The sequence below is a fragment of the Felis catus genome, chromosome C1 (genome assembly GCF_018350175.1).
Source record: "Felis catus isolate Fca126 chromosome C1, F.catus_Fca126_mat1.0, whole genome shotgun sequence".
Taxonomy (NCBI): domain Eukaryota; kingdom Metazoa; phylum Chordata; class Mammalia; order Carnivora; family Felidae; genus Felis; species Felis catus.
Genome location: NC_058375.1, coordinates 15834392 through 15861905, shown reverse-complemented (window position 1 = coordinate 15861905; position 27514 = coordinate 15834392). Strand labels below are relative to the sequence as shown.

The 27514-nt window shown below is 56.3% G+C and overlaps 1 protein-coding gene across 21 annotated transcripts in view; it reads left to right on the top strand.

Annotated features, from left to right (window-relative positions):
• The first annotated feature begins 783 nt into the window (after positions 1-783).
• Positions 784-27514, top strand: part of RAP1GAP (RAP1 GTPase activating protein) — a 65763-nt gene continuing 39032 nt past the window's right edge. For 6 of the 21 annotated variants that reach the window (XM_045035250.1, XM_019836350.3, XM_019836356.3 and 3 more), the window contains exons 1-2: positions 16254-16355; positions 18362-18397. In XM_045035250.1, the coding sequence (XP_044891185.1) occupies positions 16312-16355; positions 18362-18397 (80 nt within the window). In that variant the 5' untranslated portion in view covers positions 16254-16311. Of the gene's footprint in view, positions 923-4475; positions 4654-12065; positions 12217-16251; positions 16356-18361; positions 18398-27514 lie in introns of those variants that run through there. The other 15 variants (XM_045035249.1, XM_023258266.2, XM_045035248.1 and 12 more) reach the window with 10 other exon arrangements.

Sequence of the window (27514 nt, the reverse complement as noted above, 5' to 3'; positions counted from 1 at the left end):
TGTGACACAAATGGAGTCCCCTCCCTGAGGCCCAGGAGCTGCTGCTGACATGCATGTGACCTTGTGCAAATCTCTTACCCTTTCTGGGCCTCAGCAGGCAGACTAAAGTGAACCCCGCTCTGCCTGGGTTTTTAACTCTGGGCCTCAGCAGCCTCCTGCCGCTGTCCCTCCACTTCTTTAAAGGCCAGGGGCCCGCCTTCCCCGTTCTGGGTTAGGTTGGGAGTGGGGAGCGAGCTGCCGAGTCCGGGGAGAATGTCCAAGACCCGCTAACCGGCTGAGGGTGGGACGGTCACCACGAGGCTCCTTCGGGGACTCACACCAAGCTCCTCTGTGCAGAGGACGTGCTGTCGGGGCACAGCCTCCTGGCCCACCTGACCCAGCGCCTTTTCCTTCCTCCCCAGTCCCCGCAGACACGCGGAGCCCTTGGGGGTCTAGGGCGTGTCCCGCACCTTTCCCATAGTCCCCACTTGCCCCAGAAGCTGTCCCTCTCCCCTCGGAGCACAGGCTATTCGCCAGAACGCTGGGCGCTCGCCCGGGGCCCCGCCACAGTGCAGCCACGTAACCTTGAGCCAGTCTTTGCGCTCGCTGGCCCTCAGTTTCCCCACCTGCGAAATGGGGGCACAGAGTGCCTGCCGCCGGGACCGGCCGCGAGGGGCGACGGGCGCGCCGGGGCCGGCAGGGCGGGGGCCTCCGCCGCTCCCGCTCCCTCGCCGGCGGCTCGGGCTCCGCAGTGACGGGGGGAGCGGCGCCGGGGAAGGAGCGCTCCGCGGTCACGTGACGCCCCCCCTCCCCGAACTGCGGCGGCGGCGGCGGCGGCGGCGGCGGCGGCGGCGGCGAACGCGAAGCCGCGTCCGAGCAGAGCTGCAGCGGCTGCCGCGGGCACCGGAGTGCCGAGCCCAGGACGCCCGGCCCAGGCCCGCGGGTGAGTCCGCCCCGCCCGGGTGCGGCCCGGGGACGGGGAAGGGACGGCCCCGGCTCCCCTCGGCCCGCCGCCAGGACCCTGCACCGGCGGGCGGGCGGGGACCCGGGGCCCGAGGGTCGGCGGGAGGGGGCGCGGGCCGGGTTGGCCGCGGCCGGAGGCGGGCGTGGGGGGCAGGCCTGGGCTGAGGCGGCTGAGCACCCCCCCCACCCCAGCCTGCCGGGCAGGGTCCAGGCCGCCGCTGAGGGGGCGCGGGTCCCACCCCCCTGCGTGGGTGGGAGTCCCGCCTGCCCTCTGTCTGGGGAGGGGGCGTCTTGGGTGCAGAGGAGGGGACGCGGAGAAGTGGGCGCGTTCCTTCGATCCCCGGGCAGGGGCCCCGGGCCTTAACGCCCCCCCCCCCCGCCAGGAGGAGGCGCTCCGGTCCTCAGAGGAGGGAAGTGGGGGTCCTCAGGGGCAACGACCCTGAGCCCAGAGGGCGGTGATATCCTTGCTTCCCCAGGGACAGAGCGCACTCCCTCCGCCCGTGTTCCCGACCCGCCGCGGAGCGGGGCACCCGCGTCACGCAGCCGGGCGCCCCCTCGCCGCCTCCCTCCCCTGGCTCCGCAGGATCAGAACACTCGGTGGGAATCCACAGGGCGGTCCCCGCGCCCCGCAGACGCTTTGGTGCCAGCCTTGGGGCGCCTGGGCTTGGGCGCGGGAGCGCGCGGGAGCGCGCGCGCGCGCACACACACACACACACACACACACACACCCCAGCTCAGGAGGCGAGCGCCCTCCTTCTGTGGTGGTTAGACCCCAACCTGTGCGTGACCCCCGAGTCCTTGCTGGGGTCATAGCACAGGCCTGGGGGTGGAATCAACAAGAACACCCCACCTCTCACACATGGCGCATTGGCATCTGTCCCCGTTCTTCATTCTTTCCCTCTCTGTAGTCAGAGGCCAGCAGGAAGGGCCGAGGAGAGAAGCTGGGTCAGGACAGAGCCGGAGAGAAAGGCAGAGGAGAAATGAAGTAGGAGGTGTCATTTCCTCCCAAAAGGGAGCTGGGTCCCCAGCTCTTAGCCCACCCTGCCAGAGGGCAGTGGTCCCTCCTTCCCGAGGGTGTCTGGAAGAAGAAGCTGGGGGGAAGAGGGTCTGTTTTGTAGTAATGTCAGCCAAAGTTGACCCTGAATGGGGAGAAGGCAGCAGCTGAGTGGGGGTGGGGTGGTCCTGCCCAGCTGGTCCCAGAGATCCCCCCCCCGCCCCCCACGCCACATTTCTCCATCCAGGACCTCAGCCTCAAGCGGAGGAGTGCCTTAATGGCTTCAGAAAGGATTCTAGGTAACAACTAATCCCCAGGTGGCGTGAGCACCTTCCCCATGCACAGTAGTGTTTCAGGTGGGGGGGTGTGTGTGTGTCTACGCAGGCGTGCACACTGAGGTCTCCATTGCACAGATGAGGAAACTGAGGCTTAGGCTAAATAAACTGCCCAAGCTCGTGGAGCCACCTTCTGCCAGGGCTGAAATCAACTCTCTGACTCCTGATCTAGATGCATTTGGGGAGGTGGCGGGGGTCTGTCATGTGTGGCGTGGTCCACAGGTGACCTGCTCCCTGTGCTGCTTGGGGGGGTGGATGTGCATCTGGATGGGGTGCGGAAGCTGGGTCAGGTTGAGGAGGACCCCTCCACCTTTCTTCGGGGTCCAGAACTCAGACCTTCTTCCTCTCCCAGAGCCCCGTGCTTGCTCTGCTGCCCCTTTCCACGGCCACGATGGTGTTCCCACCCTGGGACTCATAGCTTTCCTTGGGCAAAGCCTACTCCTCTTCCCTCTGTGCCAGGTTGTCTGCCTGGCAGGGGTCTCAAGAGACCCTCCACCCCCGTGAGACAAAAAGGATTCTTCCTTTGGCTTTTTGAAATGCAGAGGGGGTCTCTCTTTTTTGGCTCCAGATTGGGGGGGGCGTCTCTACTGCTCAGGCCTCAGGACCCTCAGCGTCTGCACAGGCCTGGGGTAAGGGAGTCCTGAGACTCTACTTTAGCCCCTTCTCACCCGGCCCCACCCCCTGCCCGGCTGTCGTGTTCCAGAGCTGAGAGGCCCTTTGAGGACTCCTGGGGCAGGTCTGTCTTCCACGACACCTGTCTGTCTATGGAGGCCTGTGTCCTGGCTGTCAGAGGCTGCTGAGCTGTCACACGGGCTGCACAAACAGCCGAGACCCGTGCACAGCCAGACACAAACAAACACACGGTGTGAGTCACAAACACCCCGAGACCCAAACCCGGGAACACACAGGCGCACCCAGGCCGAGACCCCCGCCTCCAACTCTGACCGACACTACAGACGCCAAGAGGCACGCCATCCAGCACATGTACACGCAGAGATGGAGGTCATTGTCAGCAAGGAGAGCCTCCTTCGAAGCCCCCATCGGACTGATAGCTGCTTCTATTAACCCCCGCTGGGCACATGCGTGGTCCATACACACACAGGAAAGAGCACAAGAGAACCCCACGCCCTTAGAAATTAACCTGGCAGACATGCACTTGCACCCACCCACACCCGGGCCACCACGGGCGCACACACGTGTGCATTACATCAGCTTCCTGCGTGTGGGACGTGAACTCCTCATCACCCCAGGAGGGGGTGGCAGAGGCCCCTCTGACCTCCCCCAGAAAAGCCTCACCTTCTTTTCTGTTTCACATGAACCCAGCTTGGCTGGCCCTAAGAACACTGGGAGAGTGTCTGGTGTTTCCCCCTCCACCACGTACTCCTCTCCTCTCCTCTCCTCCCCCCATACCTGCCCGGCTGCCAAAGGAGCCTCTTCACCCTGCGGCCCCTCTGCTGTCCCTGAAGGCGCTGCTCCACGGGCCCCTCCTAACACAGCACACCCCAGCCCAAGCAGCCCCCCGGGGTTCCCTTTCCTTTGCCACTGAGCCAGGAAAGCTTGCCAAGTCCCGGTTTCGGCTTTGCCCTCCCGGCAAGGCCAGAGGCCAGCTGGGGTGAAGGGAGGGGAATCCTCTGAGATCCTCTGCCAGGCTGGGCCCTGGCACCCTGGCTGTACCCCTGCTCCTTGGAGGGCAGCTTTCTGAGAGGTGCTTCTGTGGGCTCTGATAAAGTCTCCGGGGCTGACCGATGCTAGGTGGGGGCAGCGAGGGGCTCTGGGCTTTGCCATTCTCATTTGGGCACTCGTCCTAGGCTTGCCAGAGTGCTGGTTCTGAGTCCAGGCCTGGCCATGCCTCTTGCTGGCCGTGCAGCCCAGGCAAATCATTTCGCTTCTCCGGGCCCTTCTCCAGCTCTGGGAGCAGCTCAGCCTGGCCAGGGAGTGTGAGGTGTGAGGTGGTAGTCCGAATGCCAACGAGGAAAGGAAGTTTCGCTCTGCTGGACGTCATGGGGCAAAAGGGTGTTGCTGGCTAAGGCCTTCTGGCAGATTGAAAACTAGGTCCGTACTAGGTTAGGCCGGGGTCGTCAGTCCTGGGACCCCCTGGGATGGCCAACCTGGGGTCAACAGAGTAGGACCTGAGGGCAGGGGGCTGAAGCTATAGTTTGCATCTGTAGGTATTTTTATGCCCCCCAAACGTGCTCTATTTTTAGGGCTGAAGACTAGCAACTTGCAGGCAGTGACTCAGAGAAGGAGGAAGGGAGAAGAGGCACAGGGGTGCTCGTGGAGAGACACCCCAAAACAGGGAGGTCCCACTGGAAGAAAGGAGCCAAACCTGTGACGCACCTGCCGTGTGCTGGTACGGCGGCAGGAACCCCATTGGCCCACTTGGTAAGCATTTATTGAGCAGGGGGGGTGTCCTAGGGGACTGGGACAGGCCCCAGGGACAACAGAGATGAGCTGGGTGTGGCATCATTCGGTCCCTCCCACAGCCCAGTGTGGTGTTACTGTGGCCACATTTCAGATGAGGGGGTAAGGCTCACAGAGGTCAAGTGATGTGCCCACTCCACTAGTAAATACCTCCGCCAACACGAGCCACCCTCCCCCGGGGAAGCCCTTTGGAAGTCGAGGGCCTGAGGTCAAATTCTGACTGCCACTGAATAGCTGTACAACTTAGGGCAAGTCATTCCCTCTCTCTGGGCCTCCATTTCTTTATCTGTAAAGTACAGATCACCCACTCTGTTTGCCTGATGGGGCTGTTCCAAAGGTTAAGGAGACTAAGATAGGCAAGTACCCGAGGCAGTGCCCAGCTCATGGTAGGTATTTGTTGGCGACTGAAAGGAGATGGGCTGGGCGTTGTCAGGAATCCAAGTCTGGTTTCTGCCGTGTGGCTTTGGACAAGTCACTTACTCTCCCTGTGCCTCCTTTCTTTCTCCATGGGACAGGGATGATGAGCCCTTGTTTGCCTGCCTACCTGGGAGCGTTGTTTGTGCAGATCAGACATGATGGCTGGGAGCTGCTTTGAAAATCACAGAGCCCCACTCAGAGATAGGAATGCACAGAAAAACAAACGCCAGAAAAACGTGAAGAAAGATCTATTTTAAAAAACTTCAAATATTTTACTACAGCAAGAAAAAACAAGCCTTTTCTTCAATGTTTTGGGATAGTGGGAATTTTTCCCGTAACTTCACATTGCCAAGGCAGTTGGCATGCAGTCACGGGAGATGGGTGGTCTCCCCACCTGGGGGAGTCAGTGCCTGGCACACAGTAGCCAGTCAGTGGTAATGGCAGCTATTAGTGGAATTAGGAGTTGCAGAGTGATAGGGGGTGGGGGTGTTCCTGGGGCGTGACTGGCTACGGTGTGAGAGGTGGACATCAGGTTTGGCGGAGTGGAAGGTGTGTGTAGGGATGAGCTAGAGTCCGCGTATGGAGGGCCTTGAATGCCAGACTGAGCAGTTTGCATTTCCCTGAAAGCCAGTGGGGAAACCATCAGAGGGGCTGGCCGAACCTTCCGTGGGCAGGCCGTGGGTACCTGCTCACCAGTCAAGAAGGAGGAAGTAGCCTGGCACCATTCTCTGCCCTGCCCGCTGTGTAAGAATGGCCCCACTGCCTGGTTCCCTGCGTCTCATTTTCCTCGTGTGTGCCAGGGAGCATCGTCCATCCCCGGGACAGGCGAGAGGACCGAGGCACCGACTGCTCAGGGAGCTAGGGCATTGCCATCTGTGCTGGAAGTCAGCAGACCCATGTTCCCCCTCTGACCCCACCCCACTAGCTGAGTGATCTCAGGCAAGTCACTGACCCCTTCAGGCGCCCCTTTCCATCTGTAGAATGGGTGGATGCAGTTTCTGCCTTTCTAATGTGGCTCCAATGAGACTTGAGCGGGTGACCGTGCTATATGACGCTCGGGTGTGTTGTGTCTCTTGGGGGAATTGTGCTGTTTCTTGTAACTACCTGTTCCTCAGGCTCCCCTGAGGATTTGGGGCAGCTGGGATCTGGGGTATACAGCGGGTGAGGACAGACTCCTGAGCCACCAGAGAGGCCGTGACCTGCTCAAGGCCACAGGAGCCACCTGCCTGTCACAGCCAGGCTGTTGTGGGGAATGGAAGGGAGACACATGTGGGTCCAGCCCTCTGTTCTGCTCCTGAGTTGTGGCCCCAGGTCTGTGAGGGAAAGATACCCCGAACCCCTGCTCAGAGGACAGCCTTCTCCAAGGTCCTGATCCTCTAAGTTAGGGCTTTCTGGGTGGGATGGAGGCGGCTGATGGAAGGTGACCTTGGGAACTTTTCTCTTGTGCTGCCTGCACGCTCGGTGCCAGAACTGCTGAGGCAGACCCCATCCCTCCGTTCGCAAAACTAGGGTGTGCCATCTACCTGCAAGGTACTGCGAGGACAAGGCCCACGCAGGTGGCGGGCCAGCCTCGCACCCTCCTGCCCCTTCCTGATCTTGGAAGTCCAAAGAGAGGCCATCCGATCCTGGCAAACTGCTGTGGGCTCCAGCCTCATCCCGTTCACCACCTGCTTCCACCTGAGATATTGGGGCTTTTCCAGGTGCATACGGGTGCCCTCTCAGCCTCTCCTCCAGGGCTTCAAGCTCCCAGAAACAGGACTGGACAGAGTCCCTGGGGCAGAGCCTTCACCTCTCCTAGTCACCAGGCAGGCCCCCAGACCTCCCTGGCTGGGGAGGTCTGGCCCTTTATGGTCTTCTGATGGGCAGAGAAACCTGGGACCTATCCCCTACCCCCGCCCTCATGCTGCATTGTCGGGGCCTGCCCTGTGTCAGCCAGGGTGGGAACTAGCTGACTGGCTCAGGGATTCCAGGAAGGTTCTGGCAAGGGAGAAGCAGAATAGAGGCCGAGTGACAGAACACAGGTGGGGGGGAGGCATTAATTGAGCACTTCCAGATGGGGGGCTCAATGCCGAGCACTTTTCATGGATCTCATTTAATCCTCAGAGTAACCGTTATTGGGCCCACTGAGGCTCAGAGAAGTTAAGTAGCCTGCCCAAGGTCACTCAGCTGGTGTGTGGCTGGAGCTGAGATTTGAATTAAGGGCTGTCTGACTCCACTCGTAACCACTTTGGCCTACTGCATGTAGAATTAGATGGGGTTAGGGGAAGGGTGCAGTAGAGAGGGGAAGGGATAGTTCTGGGATAGTTCTGGGCAGAGGCAGGGATGGGGTACACACTCGGGCTGTCCCCACACTTTGAGAACATGGCCCTGAACCTCCCAGGTCCTCCTCCCTCTTTTTCCCTTTCCTTTTTCCCTTTCCTTGTGGCCTGTAGCTGAGGCTCAGCACCCAGGCTGGGTTGGGAGAAGGGATGAATGAATGGGGAGATTTGTTTGCAGAGGCTCCTGGGGATGTACAATCCCGCAGACCCTGGCTTCTCCTGGCCTGTGTCTGCATGAATTCCCAGCTTGGAAACAGAAATCCTCAGCATCAGAGCTGGAGAGGAGCCCATGGGATCAGCTGGTCCAACCCCCTTGTTTTACAGATAATAATTATTATGATTATGCCTGATGGTAGCAATTCACAAAGGGCTTGCACATCTGGGTTGCCTCTTATGCACGCCAGAGCCCTTGAGGCCCGAGGAACTCGGGTGGTGGTTGTTATTCACCTCCTTGCTTAGCGGCTGAGGAAACTGAGGTTTAGAGCAGCCAAGAGATGGGCCCGAGAGCACAGAGCTAGCTTTGCTACTGGACTCCACACCCAGATCTATTCTCCCCCATTGCACCATCCTGGGACCCCTGAGGCCCAGAGCCCACCTGGTATCCCTCCAGGACCACCTCTGCATTAGGGGCAAGGCAGGGGGCTGTGTCTTGGGGGACTGGTTCCGTTCTGAGAAGTGTGGAGGTGGGCATAGGGCAGGTATCAGGGGAAGCTCTGGGTCTCCCAGTGATGCCCGTCTTTCTCCCTGTCTTGGGAACACACTTTCCTTCTCCATTCTGAGAGTGATAGACTGAGGGGCAGAGCTGTTCCCTGGAGGCCTCTTGCCCGACACGCCAGGCTGCCCCAGAAACTCAGACGGAGAAGGTGCCTTGGACAGCCCTCATTATACAGAGAAGGAAACCAGGCCCAGAGGGATGGGGACCTGCCCATCGTCACACTGAGCCAGTGATCCGGTGGCAGAGCTGGGCCTAGGACCGGGGTCTCATGACTCAGTATATGGCTGTGCTAACACACGGCCAGTAACAGTACTAAAGACAGTCCCTAATTATTGAATGTCTACTGTGTGCCAGGGCTGAGCACTTGACGCTGAATCCTAAGAACAACCCTATGAAGTACTATTATTATCATTACCATCCCTTTTACAGATGAAGAAACTGAGGTTCCAAGAAATTTATGAAAATGGTCAGAAGTCACAAACCAGAAAGTGACAGAGGTGAGGGTTCCAACATAGGTCCGTCTGACTCGAACCCATGCCAGTGTTAACCCCTATGTGTAATGTGATAGGAATAAACTAGGTGTTATCTTTCTCTTTGTTCATAGCCAAACTGGGACATCATTCGTTCATTCATTCATTGCGCATTTATGGAGCACCTACCATGCTAAGGAAACCAGGGAGCTCATCTGGAGTCTGAGACGGGGACTTGAGAGTCACAGATGAGGCAGTGAGATTGTAGGTCTCCAAGCATTCCTAAACTCCCCGCCTCCATGGCTGCCTCTTCCCCCTCCTCCTGCCCCCAATCCAGCCACGGACTGTGCATTTTTCAACCTCTTTCCTTGTCCTGCAGCTTGCCTATGGTGTAGTTGCAGCCTGCTTTACGCTGTGGAAATGGGGGCATGACTCAGCAGGGGCTTCTGGATTTTGCACATCCCAAAGAAGACTCTGCTGACAATGGCATTGGCAACCACTAGCGTGCCAGCCTTCCGTGGGCATAAGGCACTGGGCTAAGTTCATTCTCTGTGCACATCACCTCTTTTAAGGCTCACCACTGCTCTGTGAGCTACCAGCTAGTGTATCTCCATTTTCCGGATGTGGGAACTGAGGCTTAGAGTCACAACAGCTCAGGGATGAGCTGGAGCTCTGCTCTGTCCGGGTCTCATGCCTGAACCCTTACCCCGTGGCTCCCTCTGCCCTGTTCTGTGTCCAGGCTCTGTGCTCAGGCTGTGTGGTTTTGCATTTAGAAACCTGGTTCTTGGAAGGCAGGGCTTCAGCCAAGCAGTAAGTGTATATTAAGCACCTACGGCGTGCCTTAGGGAAGTGCTTTGTGAGGCTAAATTTTGTAAGGATGGGGAGATAGGAGTTCCTCTGTGAGGGGTCAGGAGTCCGGTGCAACCGCCCCACCCAAGTCCTGAAGTACAGGAGGCTTTCAGGCCTCCAAGTCAGGGCAGGGCAGCATGCGCTGTTTGAAGGGCTTTCTTCTTGGCAGAGTGTCCCTGAGAGCGACTCACAGCAGAGTTAAGACCTCAGAGGGTCTTCACAGTCACTTCTACTTCTACTACCTCTGGGGCAAGCTGCTTAGCCCCTCAGGGCCTCAGTTTCCTGCTCTGTGAACAGGGCGTGATAATTGCATCTAATTTGCAGGGTGATCATTAGAACTGAACCAACCGGAGTGCGTGGTACAGGGCCTCGGGAACTAGTCGTTGCTCTTACTGAGCTGGGGCATATGCATGTGTGATGGTGGCTGAGGTCTTCAGGGGATGTCAGAAGCTGGCTCTGCTCTGTTTACAAGCCTCAGTTTCCCCATAGGTCATGGTTGCCGTATAACTCTTGCACGGTCTGCATCATGGGGCTTTTGTGGGGATCAAAGAGGTCCCAGAGCGCGTAGGTGCGGCCCTGTGATCTGCACATCGAGAGAACGGGTCCCGGGGAGAGGGGGCGGCGGGAACATGGTGGGCGGCGGCGGTACAGGTGCAGCCATTGTGGCGCGCAGGTGTGCCATTGTGGGTCGGGAGAGGCGCGGCAGTTCGCTCTAGGGAGAAGGGAGACGGCAGGCTCTAGGACCACCTCCGCACAAGAGAAAGAGTGAGGAGTGCGGGGGGCTGGTGGTGGCAAATGCACAGCCGAGAAAACAAGACGGTCCTTCCGGGCGCCCTCAGGGTCCCCACTCGCCCCAGGAGAGACGCCCGGGGCGCTGTCCCTGGTGCTGGAGCCCGGCTGGCCCTCACCCTGAAGTTCCTGTGATGGCCAGCTGAGGGCGTCCGGGACCGCGGCGGACTCCTCAGGCCCGATTCAGAACACTATTTACAAGCGCATTCTTTACTTTCCTAACGGCATTCCTAGATAATAAGCCTACCTACGCACCCATTTCAAAAGCCAAACAATATAATGCCCTAAGAGAAGTAAAAGCCCTCTACTTCCATAGCTAAATACCCTGGCATGATCACACCCCAGGACCTAATGGAGTAACCCAATGCTTGTACCTGTGTGATATGTATGTGTAACCTTTACATTTAAAGGGCAGAAAAATATTATAACTATACCTGATTTCTAGTACAGAGTGGCTTCCAGGAGTTGCATCTTTGGAAGACTCAGTATGTATTAAACCCACACTAAAAAATACTCGCATGTAAACCAGAGTTAGGTTCTAGGAAGGGATAAACAGGCCTTTCATCCACGTGAATGTCTGCAAGGATATTTGATGCATGGCAGGTCTTCTTCAGGTGGGACTCTCCTGACAAAGCTCTCCTGGCCTCTACCCACTGAACGACAGTGGTCCCTTGTAATTGCTAAAGAGCAAAACCACCCTCATGTATTTCTCTAATGCCCTTTAGGGGGCAGAACCACCCCTGTCGAGAACCACTGTCATGGTGAGGACCTTGGCCAGGTGAAGAGGGGTTCACAGAATCCCAGAGTGGCTGGGTGGGAAGGGCTGGCACTTTAGGGAATTGTCAGGGCATCCTGTCCCCCACCTTATTTTTTTTCTATTTTTTTAAATGTTATTTATTTTTGAGAGACAGAGGGAGAGACAGAGCACAAGTGAGGAAGGAGCAGAGAGAGGGAGACACAGAATCTGAAGCACGCTCCAGACTCCGAGCTGTCAGCACAGAGCCTGACATGGGGCTCGAACTCACGAACTGTGAGATCATGACCTGAGCCGAAGTCGGCGTTTAACCGACAGAGCCACCCAGGCGCCCTTCCTGTCCCCCATCTTAAAGATGCACCAGTGGAGGCTCCAAGTGGGAAGGGTTTTGTGCTAGGACACATGAGTGACCAACAGAGCTGGGGGGGGGCTGCAACCCGAGTCTCCTGCCCCCAGTACAGGGTTTGGTCAGCCCAGCTGCCCTGGGTGGAGCTCTGGGCATCTAGCAGTCTTCCTTCCAGTTCAGCCTACCTGAAAATGGGCAGAGAGGGCCACGCCATTAGCAGGGGGGCAGGAGAGGGAGGCTGGCTGGATTCCAGCTTATAATATGTGAGAGGGGCCTCGGCCTCCCCTGTCCTTGGGGATGCAGCAGTTGCATGGACCACCCCCATCCACCTCCCCCAAAGCCATCCTCTCTCCAACCTCTATTTCTTCCAATAGTTAGCTGGCCACACCGTGTGTGTGTGTGTGTGTGTGTGTGTGTGTGTGTGTGTGTGTGTGTGTGATATGTGTATGCACATGTGTCTGTGTGTGTATATTGTGTGAGCATAATGTACTCTAAGTGCGTGTGCATGTATCTGTTGTCATCGGTGTGTGTTCACAAACACACAGATGTGTATACAGATGCAGCCACAGTCAGTAGGTGAGTGCACACTGATTTGGGGCCTGTGTGTAAGCTCAATTTGACCTTTGTGTATATGTATGGAGGTGCTTTGCAATGTAGGGACTGACGTTTATGTAAGCATGTCTGCATGCATTTGATCTTGATATGATCTCTATAGGTGCACGCTAGACGTCTCTGGGCACAGTACAAGGGCGAGCGTACGTGTGGCCTGGTGGAATTTCTGTGCAGGCGTGCATGCAGCCATGCCACCAACATTGTCTGTCTCGTCCATCCCCTATCACTAGTGCCTGAACAGCATCAGTAACACAGTAAGTGCTCAGTGTGTATTTGTGGAGTGACTGAAGGGAGAAAGAAGTACCCTCATGGCTGTGTTTGTTTCCAGAAGGGCTTTGCTCTCAGGGACCCTCCAGGCACACAGTCCACATGGTGAACAGAGACACATCCTCAATGGTGGGGGTCTGAGTGGAGGCATTTATTCTGGTCATTCTGGCCAGGCCAGGCCAGATTGTCCTGGTCTCTGGTGGGGACACTTTGAGTTCTCAGGAACCCACTGAATGAGACAGAGGTCCCAGAGCCAGGACAGGGGATGGCTAGGTCAATAACCTCACTAGGAAGCAGCTTCCTCCCTTCACAGGGCCTTGGGACTGCCCCAGGAGACTCCTCTGGGAATTCAGGGTTTATAGCATCTTGGGATTGGGTAGGTGTGGCTTGGCCAGAAAAGCCATGAGCTAAGGATAATGATGCCTTGAATCCATGGAATTCTCTAAAGGCAAGTGCATTTTTCCATTATTGTGTCTTTAACCCATCAAAATGAGTGTGGGTGTTTTAACAGATGAGCAAACTGAGGCCCAGGGAGGAAAGCTGATTAGTGCGGAGTGACACAGGAGGCTGCATGGCTGGGCAGGAAGCCCAGGACCGCCCTGTCTCCTGCCCAGGAGGTTCCAGGCAGATATCCTGAATGGGAAACAAGAATTGACCCCACCAGCTCCATCTGGAGCCTGGGCTGGAGATCTTCCCAGGAGTCTGCCCCTCCCTATGCCCTTACATTTCCCTGCTGAGGGTTGAGAAGGGGGAGTTGGAGGCAGGTAGGTGGGACTCCCAGAGTTCAATCAGGGGTGAACTTGGAAAGGGAACTCTGCACCCTTCCCTCCTCCTTCGCACAGTCTGGCACCTGTTTGAACAACTTGGGTGCAAATCTAGGAGGCCCAGAAGAGGAAGCTTCCACCAAGGGAGGGTCTGAACCCTGGGGGGAAGCCTGGCTCTGGTTTCTAGGCGAGAGGCTGGAGGGAAAAGAAGGGAGCTCTGTCCGACCTCAGAGATGGCAAGGACTTCCCAGTGCCAGTCAGGGAGCACGGGGTCCGTGCTGACCTGAGAGTATTGAGTTCTCAGTGGAGGCCAGGTGTCGGGGGGGGGGGGGCGCGGGGGGATGTTAAATAATGTGTTTGAGGTCACACAGCTAGGAAGCGTCAGAGCCTGGTCCAGCGCCTCGGTGCCCACGCCCTCACTGCACTGCCTCGGTGTATGTCTGTGTGTCTGTCTGTCTTGGAGGTTGTTTCACTTGCCCACGCATAGATCTGCCCCATTCTTTCCAACAGCTGCATGGTATAAGTGGACCTTAATTTATTTATCTGGTTCCCTCTGGATGGTCATTAGTTTGTTTTGGAACTCCTACTAATAAATCTTCGCTAACTCTACAAAAATGATGACTTCGTGTAGTTCAGCCTAATGAAAAACGAGGCTGCAGCCGGTGTTTTATTTAACCAACACATGCTTTTCAAAGGCTCTCTGCAGTGCTTTAGAACTATCAATGTAGTTAATCCTTGGCAAAACCCTTTGAAATGGGTACTGTTATTTTTGTCATAAACCCCATTTGCAGATGAGGAAACTGAGGCACAGAAAGATTAAGTGACTTGCCCAAGGTCACCCAGCTGACAGGTGGGAGAGCTGGGATTTGAACCCTGGGAGAGTTGATGAAGATCTAAGCACCTGCCTCCCTGTCCCTTTGTCCTTGGCCATTCCTCTTCAGGCTTACACGGTGTGATGTGGCAAAGGGGTAAGTTCTCGGAAGTGGTCTTGCAGTTTAAAAAAGCGCATTTAAATTCTGCTGTTGCTGGAGGGACCAGAAGCTGGCCAGGGAGTGTCCTGTGCGTCCCTGGCTGAGGGAACGTGACCCCCACCCCCACCCCACCCCCAGCTCTTGCCAATGAGGCAGCTGCAGCTGGTCAGAACCCAAGAGGCTGGAGCCCACACTGGGCTCTTTGTCTTCGGTGGGAATCCTGCAGCCCCCACAATCCCTCTCAAGGGCCCACTGTCCCAGCACCAGCAGGGCCTCCCGGGGGCCAGGCCCGGCTGGGAAACTTGGCACATTGGACATTGCTTGACCACCCTGCCAACTGGAGATGCAGAGTCCACTCAGAAATCATTCCCACTGAAAAGACAGACTGATGAGGCTGAGGGCCATGTCCAAGGGGGTACAGCAGCCTGGAAAGGCCTGGAGTCTTGGGCCCCAGTTCTGGCGCTGTGTATACCCCACCATGGCCCAGGCCCAGCTCCTGGTCCCCCGTCTCTCCCAGCGCTCTGGGCACCCCTGCTGCTGCTACCGCTTAGGAAGAGAAGACTTCCTCCTCTTTAGGCCAGCCTCTGTTCTCCTAGGGGCTTGCCCCTCGGGAGCCCTGCTGGACTGCCCTGTGGGGAGTGGGCTTCCTACACTGGCCTGGGCTGGTCTCTCCACCCAGGAATCTGTGGGCCTGCCCAGAGCAGAAGGGGCCCAGCCCCGGCTCCAGAGCACCCTGCCAAGAGGGAACCAGACGCTCCTCTAAAAACCGAACCAAAGGGATAGTTCTAGGCACAAGAGAATCTCCTTCGCCCTGCCTGGCTTCTGAACAAGGGGCTCTTGAGGGCTCCTCTGCCCATCAGAGTGTGCAGGGAGAAGGGGCCCAGGGTGGGGGTAGGGTGGGGGTGGGGGGGATCTGGGGGCTGACCCCCCAAGAGAGACATAATTACTGTGAACCAAGGTCTCAGTTTCTTCATGTCTGAGATGGGGAGATCCAGCACACCACAGCCCTCTGCCTGAGTGAAGCTAACTGTGAAGGTCGATACCCAGACCAGACATTTCCCAGGGGAAGCTGGGGCTAACTGAGCCCTGGCCCAGGGCCCAGGCGGAACCATTCCTGAAAGGCTTCTGAAGAACCCCTCCTACCCTAACTCCCTGCCCTATCGCTGTACCCTTGGTCGTCCTTCCCCCCCTTCCCCCACCGCATCTGTTCTGTGCATTCCCTTAATCAGAAAACCCCACAGAAAACCTCAAGACTCTGAGGGCCTCCCTGGGGTGATCCCTCCCTCTTCGGGGGCCAGAGTGGGCATTCTGGAAGGGGTGGGTGAGTCCTCGGGGCAGGACCAGTGTTCGGTGCCTACTGACACGTCTTTTTCTGGGGGTGGGAGAGACTGCTTCCTGCAGGGTGGAACCCTGGGCTGTGCGCTCTGGGTGAGCAGCAGGCAGAGGAGAGGCTCAGAGCGTTTGTTGAGTGAGTGACCCGCTGTAGGACTCAGCGCAGTTCCTCGTCGGAAGGCTGCCGAGGGAGGGAACCTAGTGGGGCATCTCTATTCCTGCCCCCCGGCTTCTCCTCCTCACTGGGCAGTGGGGGGCACCTTGGAGAGGGGGATGAGAATGGGCAATAGAAGGGCATTCTGGAGACTGTTCCTTCCTTCACTCATCCATTTGTGGCAAGAGCAGAGCGGGACTCTTGTAGCAGCTATTTATTAAGCATTTCTTGTGTGCCAGGCCTGGGCTGGAATTAACTCATTCCATCACCGTCTGTGTGTGTGTGTGTGTGTGTGTGTGTGTGTGTGTGTGTGTTTGAGGGGGGGGAGGGTGGTTCCATTTTATGGGTGAGAAATTAGAGGTGCAGGGAGGGCAGGGACGGCGGGGACTTGCCCACAGTGAGACCATTTTGACCCTGGATTCCTGGATTCCAAGTTCTTGACCGGCCCACTGTGAGCTCCCCCCTCGTGATGGCGGGGGACAGATCCGCCGGCACAGGCCAACGCCTCTAGGGAGATGGAACAGGGTGTCGCCCCCAGAAGAGGGTCTGCGGCTCCGTGCGCCCCTGATCTGAGGGGGTGGAGGGTCCCTTCCCCACGGAAGTGCAGTCCGCCCCGCATCCCCCATCCCCCCTCCGAGGTCCCCGCTCGGAAAGTCCCGCGAAGCCCCCGCCCCCGGCCCGCGGGCGGCGCGAACAAGCGGCCCTTTCTGCGCGCGGCGGCCCCCGGCAGCTGGCCCGTAGCCCGCGGGGGCGCGGACAATCCCGGGGCTTGTGGCCGGGGCGGGGCGGCCCGAGTTGCCAAGGTGACCCGGGCGCGGGGAAGGCGGCCCCGGCGCGGCGCGGGCGGGCGGCGGAGGCACCATGAGCGGCCGGAAGCGCAGCTTCACCTTCGGGGCCTACGGAGGGTAGGTGCGCCTGGCGGGGGCGCCCGTGTGCGCGCGGTGGGAGCCCCCCCCCCCCCCCCCGCGCCCGGCCTGGGGGTCGGGTGGCTCCGCACTCGCGAGTTTGGGTTTGCGTGTGAGGGGCGCGCTTTGGCGGGGTGTGTGTGTGTGTGTGTGTGTGTGTGTGTTTGCGCGTGTGCCTGTGGGTTCCAGCTGGCAGCCCATGGGCACGCGTGGGCACGGTGGGCTGCTCAGTGCGTGACAGCGCTTACGCATATGACTAGTGTGCGGACCCGCCGGCCGGGCCTGTGTGTGTGCATTCCTAGGTCAGGGGGAGGCCCTGCAGGAACCCCCACTTGACGTCTGAAGTTGTTGGAAGGAGAGAACTTGGAAGCCATTCGCAGGCCCATGCCCACCCTAGGGCACCTGGGCTGCCCCTGTCTCGTGCCACCTGGCTCACAGGAACCTTCTCCTCCCCGGGGTTCCTGGCCGTCGGGGCTTGGAGAGCTAAGGCTGGGGAGGCGGAGTGGTGGCCGGTCCATCTTGGGGGTCGCTGTCTCTCCTGACCCCAAGCGGCCACATCAGAGGAGTGTTGGGGGATTGTTGCCTTAGGCAGGGATTTTGTAAATTGGAAGAAGGACTGGGCAGAGAGACTGGGGCTGGGGCGCCTTCCCTGTCCCACCGAGTAGTTGCATAACCTCCCGCCAGGCCCTGCCTCCTTGTGGTCAGAGAAGCACACAGGACCCACCTTTGGGGTGCAGAGCAATTGGAGCTCACACCTATAACACCGCCAGTGCACAACAGGTGCTCCTTGGGCTGTAGGGGTTGTGTTCAAGGTGCCACCCCTTGCCGAATGCCCAGCCTCCAAAGGGACCCTGGCAGAGCGGCTGGGTGGGGTGGGGGATGGGAGGGCTGCCCTCCTTCTCAGGGGCTCTGCTAGCCGCTAAGCAATGAGAGGAACCTGGGCCAGCCTGAGAGTCCTGGTCAACTGACATGGAGGGGCACCCCGGTTTGTGGAGCTGGGTTCTGTCGTGGGAGCTTGGGCAAGGCCGGGCCTCTCTCGCCTCACTTTCCTTGTCTGCAGATCATGAGCTGATCCCTAAGGAGACCCCAGCCCTGCCTCCCCAGCTGGCAGAGTGCGGTTTGGGGCCCCTTCCCCATTCTCCTCTGGCCTCTGGGCAAGAGGCAAGAGTTGTTTGTTGTCCCAACAGCTGCCCAGCCCCTTGGCCCTCAGCTGGGCAGGAGGGTGGAGCTCTCTCCAGCCCTCCCCCACCCCAAGGTGCCCTCAGAGGGCAATGTCCACACCTCTCTTTGAGGCTGGACTTGGAGGGATTTGGGGGAAACAAAGCCTGAGCTCCCGGGGTTTAAGGTCTTCCTCTGGCTCTGCTTTGAGGGGCAGGGTGTGTGTGTGTGTGTGTGTGTGTGTGTGTGTGTGTGTGTGTTGGGGGTGGGGTGGGAGAGGAAGCTCCTCGTGAGCTCCTGCTCTCAGATCCCCAGGCGTTTGTCCCCTGGGTGAGTATGAGTGAGCTCCAGCTCCGGGATGGAGGCAGGCTGCCAGGAAAGGGGGGTGGTTTCTTCCTGCCCACCGTAAACCATAAACACCCACACCCTTCAATCCTGTCTGGAAACACTCTAAGTTGGCCCGTGCTGCACCCCTACATCTCTGCTCTGACCCCAAATTGCTTTAGTCACTGTCTCCACTTATTCCAAAACCTCCCACACTGACCCCCACTTCTGCTGCTTCCCCACTCTCTGGTCCTGGGCCCCTGCTCCCCGGCCCCTGTGCCCCCAACCCTGCCTTTATTCCATACTCTCTCACCCCACACCTTCCCATGTCCCTAATCTAACATTGGGGCCCCTGCAGCCTATGGGGGATGGTGATAGTGCATCAGGCACCCAAGAAGCAATATCTCCTCCAGGCCCTTCTGGGAGGGTGGGGGGTGAGTTGGGATTGGCCTGATGTGCTAGGCAAGGCTGAGTGGGAAGGGGCTGCCCCCTCACCTGCTGCCCCTCTTGCATGTATGTTTCAGGGTGGACAAGTCCTTCTCCCCTCGCCGGAGTGTGTGGTGAGTACTGGGGGCTCTCAGGAGGGGTTGGGCTGCTTGGCTGGACCTTGGGAACATTCCCAAACCATTACCACCCCCTATTATGACAGACCAGACCCCACCAACCCTTCAGCCACCCTCTCCAGGTGACGGCGTGGAAGGACCCCCTTACCCGTTCTTCCCCCACCGATCTTCTCCTACAATTCTTTCTAGAGCTCCAACTTGGAGTCGAGGCAAATCAGGTTAAATATCAGCTCTGCCCACTGTCTGGGTGACCTTAGTGATTCACTAACCTCTCTGAACCTCAGTGTTCTCATCTGTGAAATGGGGACTAAAATGCCTACTTAACAGAGTGTAAAATTGTAAATAAACAAACAAACCTGAAAAAACAAAAAACAGGGCCTGGAGTACTGAAGCCCCTCACCAAAAGTGCTTCCTTCCTTCTCTATTCCTTCCCACCTCATGGCTCCTCGGGGGGTGGGGGTGGGAGTGCCCTTAGCCTTTTCGCTGAACCCCAAGTCCTCTAGTCACACTCCATACGTAGCCTTCAGAACCCCCTCCTGCAGCCCATGACCTAAGTCCAAGGCTGTCCTCGCTTTGGAGGAAGAGGGGGAGCTGTGTCTGCAGCTTCCCCAACACTGAGAGCCGCGGGTGGAGGTGCAGCCTCACCTCGGGATTCACAGCACCCCCGATGCCCAGCAGGCGGGTGCCTCCCAGCTTCCTGGCACCAGCATCACATGGGCCCAGCTGGCTGCTCCTGCGGCAGCTTCAGCTCCAGGGGGAAAGCTCGCATTTCCTGCCCCTGCTGGGGGCTTCCTGGGGTCCCTAGGCCTTGCAGTGCCTCCCAGGTGCTAGGTGACTCCTCTCTGACACCACTGCCCCACCTGCTGCCAGAGCCCCCCTAGGAAGCCACATCTGGGGTGGGAGGCACCCGGGTGCCCAGGCTGAGCTCCAGAGCTTGCCCTTTATTTTCCTTTGATGCTCTCTGTGCAACCTAGGTCCGGCTACTCCCCCTCTCTGGGCTTTATCTCCTGCTGCCGGACCCAGTTAATCCGAGCCTCTACGACTAGGGCAAGACCACATGCTAAGCCCAGAGCAGGGATAGGATGAGGGGAGATACAGATAAAGGTGAGGAAGATGCCATCCTTTTTTCAAGGACTTCATTAATACTATCCTAGCAACTGGGGCACCTGCATGGCTTAGTCAGTTAAGTGTTTGACTCTTGATTTTGGCTCAGGTCATGATCTCACAGTTCATGTGTTGAAGCCCTGTGTTGGTCTCTGCACTGACAGCATGGAGCCTGCCTGGGATATTCTCTCTCTCTCTCTCTCTCAAAATAAATAAATATAAAAAAAAAAAACATCTTAACAACTGCCACTTGTTAAGCACCTGCTGTGTACCAGGTACTGTTAGCTGCTTGCGCTGTATCATCTCACATAATTTTTACCACCTCCCTGAATTACAGACTATAACCTCTAATTACAGAGGAGGACAGTAATGCACAGAGGAGGGAAGTGACTTGCCCAAGGTCACACAGCTATTCGGGGCAGAGCTGGGATTTGAATCTTAACCTTCCAGACTGCAGAGCCCAGAGTCTCATGCACTCTGTCCCAGGACCTCCAGGCCACAGGGTGGGTCTGAGCACCCTGGGAAGACTTGAAGATGGAAGGGTGACCCAGAAAGCCCTCTCTAGGGAACCCTGAAGGAAGTGTCAGAGATGAGGGCCCAGAACTGAGAGTAAGTAACCAGCTGTGTGACTTTTGGCAAATCCATTCCTCTCTCTGGGCCACAGTTGACACAACTCTAAAGTAAGATTTTGGAATCACCAGGACTTGCCCATTACCCACAATGCCTTGCCCCACACCTTCCTCGCTGGAGATGCTGTCCAAGGTGCTAACCCCTGAGGCCCTCTCTCCTAAGCAACTGCTTAGCTCTCAGCCTGTGCCTGGCATATAGTTACTGCTCTGTAAATGGGGGTCATATTGATTATTAATTATGATTTCCTGGCCTGTGATTCAAAGCCTTTATCCACTTACCCTTTTCAGTCTGGAACTCACGTCCCTCGTGACTTACATTTCTTAAAAAAATTTTTTTTATTGTTTACTCAATTTTGAGAGAGAGACAGAGAGACAGAGAGAGACAGTGTGAGCAGGGGAGGGACAGAGAGAGAGGGAGACACAGAATCCAAGGCAGGCATTAGACTCCGCGGTCAGCACAGAACGAGACGCGTGGCTCGAACTCACAAACCGCGAGATCATGACCTGAGCCCAAGTCAGACGCTTAACCAACTGAGCCACCCAAGGTGCCCCTTTTGTAACCTGCATTTCTGATCAATGGGAATATGGCCCCTGAGAATACCACCTCCACACCTTTGCTCACATTTTCCCATCCCCTTGGCATGTCCTACCCTCCCATTTCCACAAGCCCCCGCCACACCTCCGGCCTACCTTTGTCACTGTCTGTTGAGGGTTTTCTTTCCTGATCCCCACTCCCCATCTGTCTGTCCTTAAAATCCCTCCCTCTGCTCTTTATGCCTCACATTAGTCTCATTTCTGGGATAGTGGAAGGAGCACGACCTTCAGAGCCTGACAGGTGTGGACTTGAATCGGCCTCTGCTGCACGTTAGTGGTGTTACTTTAGGCAGGTCACGTCCCCTCTGAGCCACTTGATGTGCAATGCATGTTGAATTGGATCTCTCAGTCCAGTTGAATGTGTCCACATAATGCCGTGGTACCAGGCAGGCTCCAAGATCCTCGAGAACAGGGGTTCCCTGGGTTACTTTTGACTTAGGCTCATTTTCTAACATGAGTCACCAAAAAGCTGAGCTGTATTCTTCCCATCTCTCTGTCCTCCACACAGTCTTACACAGCTGCCTGAACCCAGTAAATGCTTAATAAATGTTGGTGGAATTGAGTTAAATGTGGCCAGAGAGTGGAACAGTTGAAACTTTGTCAAGCAGGCTGTAAGAGCTTCCTGGAGGAGATGTGGTTTCCTCTGCCCCTTTTTAAAAAAGGGTTAAGAGGGGGTGTCTGGCTGGCTCAGTTGGTGGAGCTGGAACACGAGACTCTTGACCTTGGGATCGTGAGTTCGAGCCCCATGTTGGGTGTAAAGAATACAAAAAAGATTTTTTTTTTTAATTTTTCAATGTTTAAAAAGGATTAAGAAGTTGGGGCTTAAATTGAGGAGCAGTCAGGCCTGGTAGAGGCCGGATGTGGCCAGATCATGGCTGGATTCCCCTACCCCCTGCCCCTCATCAGCAGGTTACCTGTGGTGAAGAAGCTCAGAACAAGTGTGAAAAAAGAATGGGGCCCAGTGGGAGGATTAGGAGCCAGTGGGACAGTGGGTGACTCTGCTTCTGCAGACCTAATGGGTATTGGGCATTTAAGGTGGATTCAGATGGTGAGGGGAGGAAGGAGGTGGAGTGATGTCGGGGTGGGGGAATGGCCAGGTAGAGTCGTGCAGGGGAGGGGTTCTGGAAATGGCCTGAGAAGAGGACCTTAAAGCTGGGAGCCTGGGAGGAGGAGGCAGGACCCAGCAAGGATTAAGTGCCAGTGGTGCTGAGCATTTTTTCCCTAGGCGTTTGTTTATGGCGGTCTCCGTTGCGATGACACTTTTTTCCAGGCATTTGTTTACGGTGGTCCATTATGATGACACTCTTGCAGGTTGGCAAGAGCGCCCCCATTTTGGAGGCCAAAAGCAAGACTGAGAACTGGTGAGGGCTGGATTTGAATCCAGCCGTTTCTCCTGCCAAGGAAGGGACCTTGGCCAAATGAGGAAGCCACAGGAATGAGGGAAGCTCTGATTATGGGCTGAGCTGATCCTGAGCACCTCCAAAACAGAGGCCGCTGCCCAGCCCCATGTATCCCACTGGGAGGGCCCATCTGGTCGCCCAGATGTCTCCAGGAAATGCTACCATATATGAAGCATTTCCTGGGTCTCAGGCCCTGGGCCGAGCCCTGCAAATGAATCACTTCATTCCATCCTTATACCAGCTTTACAAAGTGGAGACTGTTACCATCCATTCGCCATTTTACAGATGAGGAAACTGAGGCTCAGAGAGGAGACGTGGCTGGACCAGGGGCACACAGTGAGTGGTGAACCAAGACTGGTAGTGTGGTCAGCCTGAGCCCCTGAGCCCAGACCTTGAGCCCTCGCTTTCTCGGATGCTGTGTGTGCTGAGTGCGGGGCTGCGGTGGGTGGCCCCTGTCCTCAGGTGGCTCCTCTCTGTAATCACTGAGCTGGAAGCCCTGGGGGCCCGTGTGCTGCTGCAGGAAGCATGAGGCTGGCCTCATTAGTGGCTCTGAAATGCCAGGCAGGCACAGCCCGCTGGGCCTCCTCATCTATTATGCATCTGGTGGGCAGGCCCCCGGCGGGCAGCTGGCAGAGCACGGGACGGGAGAGCCAGCAGCTGCTTCCTGAGCCCACACCTGCCACCACACCTCTGGGCAGGGACTCCCCCAAGGCATGCCAAGGCAGCTCCTGCCTCATTCCCCCGGCCCAGCTAGGGTGAGGGGGTCCCACTGCAGCCAGAGGCACGGATGCTGATCCCCAGCTCATTAGCCTGCCTGTCCCCACAGCCACTCCTGAGAGAGGCTGGGACCTTGACTGAGCTGGGCTCACTTGGGGCTAGGGTGGGCAGAGGTAGGCTGAAACAGAATCGTAGGTGCACAGGCACCTGACTGCACAGATAAAGTGTGGTCACTTATTCATCTTTCATTCATTTATTTATTCAGCCACAAGTAACTACTGAGCAACACTACGTGCCAGGTGCATTCTAGGGACTGCAGTTCCAGCAGAAAATGAGACAGACCCAGTCCCGATCTTCGGAGAGCTTGGTGTGGCCAGTATTTCACGTCTTTGAGCCTCAATTTCCTCATCCATAAAATGGGGAATAGAGGAGACAGTCTGTCAATAGATAAGGACAGAACCGCAGTGGTTGTGCTCAATTTTAAAGATTTTATTTATTTTTTCAAATATATATTTTTAATGTTTATTTATTTTTGAGAGAGACAGAGACAGAATGCGAGTGGGTTGGGGCAGAGAGAGAGGGAGACACAGAATCTGAAGCAGGCTCCAGGCTCTAAGCCGTCAGCACAGAGCCCGATGCAGGGCTCGAACTCACGAGCTGCGAGATCATGACCTGAGCCGCAGTTGGATGCTCAACCGACTGAGCCACCCAGGCGCCCCTAAAGATTTTACTTTTAAGTAATCTCTACACCCAACATGGAGCTCGAACCCACAACCCCAGGATCAAGACTTGCATGCCCCACCAACTGAGCCAGCCAGGTGCCCCAGTTGTGCTGAGTTTTAAAGCAAGGATTCATGCTACCTAGATCTTACTGTGCGCAGGTCTGTGTTCCAAAAGCACTTTCCATATATTGATGGATATAATCCTCATAATCACCCCATGAGGCAGCTACTGTTACTACCCCTGGTTTAGGGCTGAGGAAACTGAGACATAGAGGGGTTACAGAGCCTGTAAGTTCTCTTGGCAAGACTGAGATTTGAACCTAAGTAGCCAGGCTCCAGTTTGCATATCACCCTGTGCTGTAAGGCTGGAGGATGATGGAGAGAGTCGTGCAAGGCCTCTCTGAGGTAGCGTGTGAACCAAACCCTGAACAATGAGAGGAGCTGGATGTGGGAAGAGATAGCAGGGGTAAGGAGGCATTCTTGTCTGCAGGAACAGCAGGTGCAAAGGCCCTGAGGCAGGAACAAGCTTAGTGTGTCTTGGGAACAGAGAGGAGGCCAGTATGGCTGGAGGGATGAGGGAAAATGAGATCCGGGTGCGTGGGTAGCTCAGTTAAGCCTCCGACTCTTGATTTCAGCTCAGGTCATGATCTCACAGTTCATGAGTTCAAGCCCCATGTTGGGCTCTGCGCTGACAGTGCAGAGCCTGCTTGGGATTCTCTCTCTCTCTCTCTCTGTCTCTCTCTCGGCCCCTCCCCTGATCATGGTCTCTCACTCTCTCTCAAAATAAAATTTTAAAACATCTGAAAAAATGAGATCAGGTGTGGGTTTGGAGGAAGAGGAAGAGCTAGACTGAGCAGGGGCTTATAGTCAAGGTAGGAGTTTGGATATGTCAGTAACTGACATGCAGAACAACTGAGTCTCAGACTCCTGGCTTTGTAAAATCCTAGAATCAGAGAATTTGGGCCTCCTGGAATCTTGGGAGATGGAAGAGACCTTTGAGATGCCCTCCTATGACCTCCCACCTAGCAAGGAACCCCTTTTTTGGTTCATGACCGTTTTGAGTATTGGAATGAGGCTTTGGGAGGGGTCTCCTGTGAAAAATGGGCTTTTTAAAAAAAATTTTTTTTTCAACGTTCATTTATTTTTGGGACAGAGAGAGACAGAGCATGAACGGGGGAGGGGCAGAGAGAGAGGGAGACACAGAATCGGAAACAGGCTCCAGGCTCTGAGCCATCAGCCCAGAGCCTGACGCGGGGCTCGAACTCACGGACCGCGAGATCGTGACCTGGCTGAAGTCGGACGCTTAACCGCCTGCGCCACCCAGGCGCCCCAAAAAAATGGGCTTTTATTTTCAAGACCTCTCAAAGCCCACCATCCCTAGTTGAGACCATCTTGACCTCCGAGCAGCGACTTGACTAGCCCTTCCTTGCTCACTCCTAGTGATAGGAGCTTCACTACCTCAAAGTAGCCCATTCCATTGCTGGATATCAAAAGTTCTTCCATACTTACAATCAGCTGCTTGAGCCTGGATGTAGCCTCTGGGGCCTCCCATTGCCCACAGTGGCCCTTTAACAAGATACGGGCAGTGATGTTACCTCCCCAAGTCTGTTGTTTCTACACTCAACAGCTACTTGTCCCAGCCCTTTCTCATTTTCATCTTCTATTCAGCTCAGCTCTTGGACTCCCTTATCTTTCTATGGGCCCAAGAGATGCCCCCTTCTGAGAAAGGTCATTTCCTTGTGTGTTGGGGCAGGGATGGGGGTGGGAACCCCTGGGAGAGACCTCAGACCAGAGAGACCCCCCCCCCTTCTTCCAAGAAAGAGTCCCTCTAGCTTAGGAGACAAGAGAAGGTCCCCCTCCAGATGGTTTTGTTCCTGGGACTGCCACTGTTGCTCTGTGTGATCTTGGGCAGTGAGTCCCCATCTCTGGCTAGTTTCCGCATATGCCTACATTTGGCACAACGAAGAGACACAGGAGGTCCTCGAGCACTCTTGCTGCTCTCAGGTTCCCAGTCTGGTGGCCCTGCTTGCTTCTCCGTCACAACGATGTCAGACTCAGGTCCCTTTGTAGGTGGTACAAAAGGGAAGATTTAGGCTCTGTTTTTAGGCAGACCTGAGTTAGAACCAACTTCGTGTTTTTTTACTTGCCGTGTGGCCTTGCAGAAGGCAGTTTGGCTCTCTGAGTCTCAGACGGCCCATAACAGTGAGAACTGCATTGCTTACCCCACGGGAGTCTTAGAACGAAATAAGTCCAGTGTGTGTACTCGGTGGATGTTTTCCCTTTCGCAGAGCATTTGCATTTTGAGAGAAAAGACTCATTAAACCAAAGAGAGACTCATTAAGATTCTAGTACTAGAATTTTAGGCGCTGTTGAGGTGGTTTGGTGGAGAAGCAGTGGTTAAAAAGGGGACTTTGCTAATATTCCCAAATCTCCTAAAGGCTTTCCTCAGGGCAGGGTCTTCCCCAAGACAGTCGTTCATTCATTCAGCGGATTAATTCAACAAATATTTAGTGTGGGGATGCCCTCTGAGGGCCAACCAGACAGTGGGGACAGGGCACGGGAGATGACAGACAAGGCCACGCCCCGTGTGGAGTTCTCAGTCCAGAGCAGGAAATGAGGAAAGAGGTGGTTCTAATGGAGGTGATAAGCATCGGTTGGGAGGCTATGGGGAGTTCTGAGTAGGACTCCTCCCCCACACCTAGGAATTGGGGGGAGGCTTCCTGGAGGAGGTGACCCAGCAGCAACGTGGAAGAGAAAGGCGTGTGATGGCACGTGCTGGACACAGGACAGAACTGGACCCGGCAGCTGAAGGTGGCAGGGGTAGCCGTCAGGTCACACCCTGCAAGCCCCACCGGAACTTCCTGCGGGTGCTCCAGAGGGTCTGAACCCCCAAATCACCACTGGGCAGAGGCCTCCCATGGCCCCCATCACCCGCTCTCCTCCCCTCTCCTGGAACTCCTCTGCCCTGTGCTGTCGGTCTAGTGCTGTGTATAATGTAGGTTCACTTCTCTGGGTCTCATTTTTTACACCCATAAGTCAAAGAAAACAAAAGCACCTACTTCGAAGATTATTGTGGGGATCAAATGAGATCATGTGTTCCAAGGTGGAAAACCAGGCCTGGCCCAGAGCGATGCCGGTGATGGCGGTTAGTGCCTGTCGTCCTTATGTGCTGGGCCCTGCAGGAGGGGCAGCATTGTGCGGATTCTGTCCTCTGGAGGCTCACCAGCTGCCAGGAGGTGACTGCCTACACATGAGCGTGTTCCCCAGCCGTGCACGCCAACTTTGACACTGTCCCTAAGAACGCTGGCTTATGCCGCCAGACGGGCCTGCACTGAGTCCTGGCTGGGTGACCTTGTGCAATGCCCCTCCCCCCTCCAGCTGATCCGTGGTTTCTTCCTTTGTCCGGTGGGGGTATTAGCAGTCCCCACCTCAGCGACAGGGAAAGGAATGACAAGGCACTTTGAAAGGGCTGGCCAGTGCACCAGCTTCGAGCCACATGCTGGAGGAGGGTGGAACATTCTGGGTCCCTCCCAGGTGTCCTGGAGAAACATCACCCTCGCTCTCTGAGGCTCATTTTCCTACCTACACCATGGGAAGATTGGCTACAAAACACTTCAGTGTGCTGGGTTTCTAGCAGAGACAGATAGTCCCTAATCTTGGCCTGGTCTGACTGCTGTGTGATCTTGGACTAGAGACTCCACCTCTCTGAGCCTCAGTTTCCTCACCTGTAAATAGGGACAGTCTTTACCTCACAGGATTCTTCCATGGTTTCCATTAGTCCATTCAACAAACACTCATTGAGTCCCTACCGTATGCCAGGTAGCGTCTAAGAATTGGGGATCCAGAGGCAAACCTGATGGACGTGGTTATCTGGCCTCGTGCAGGTTACCCCACAGTCCAGGAGACAGATGCAAAATGAGCTAACAGACAAATTAGGTAATTTCAGAC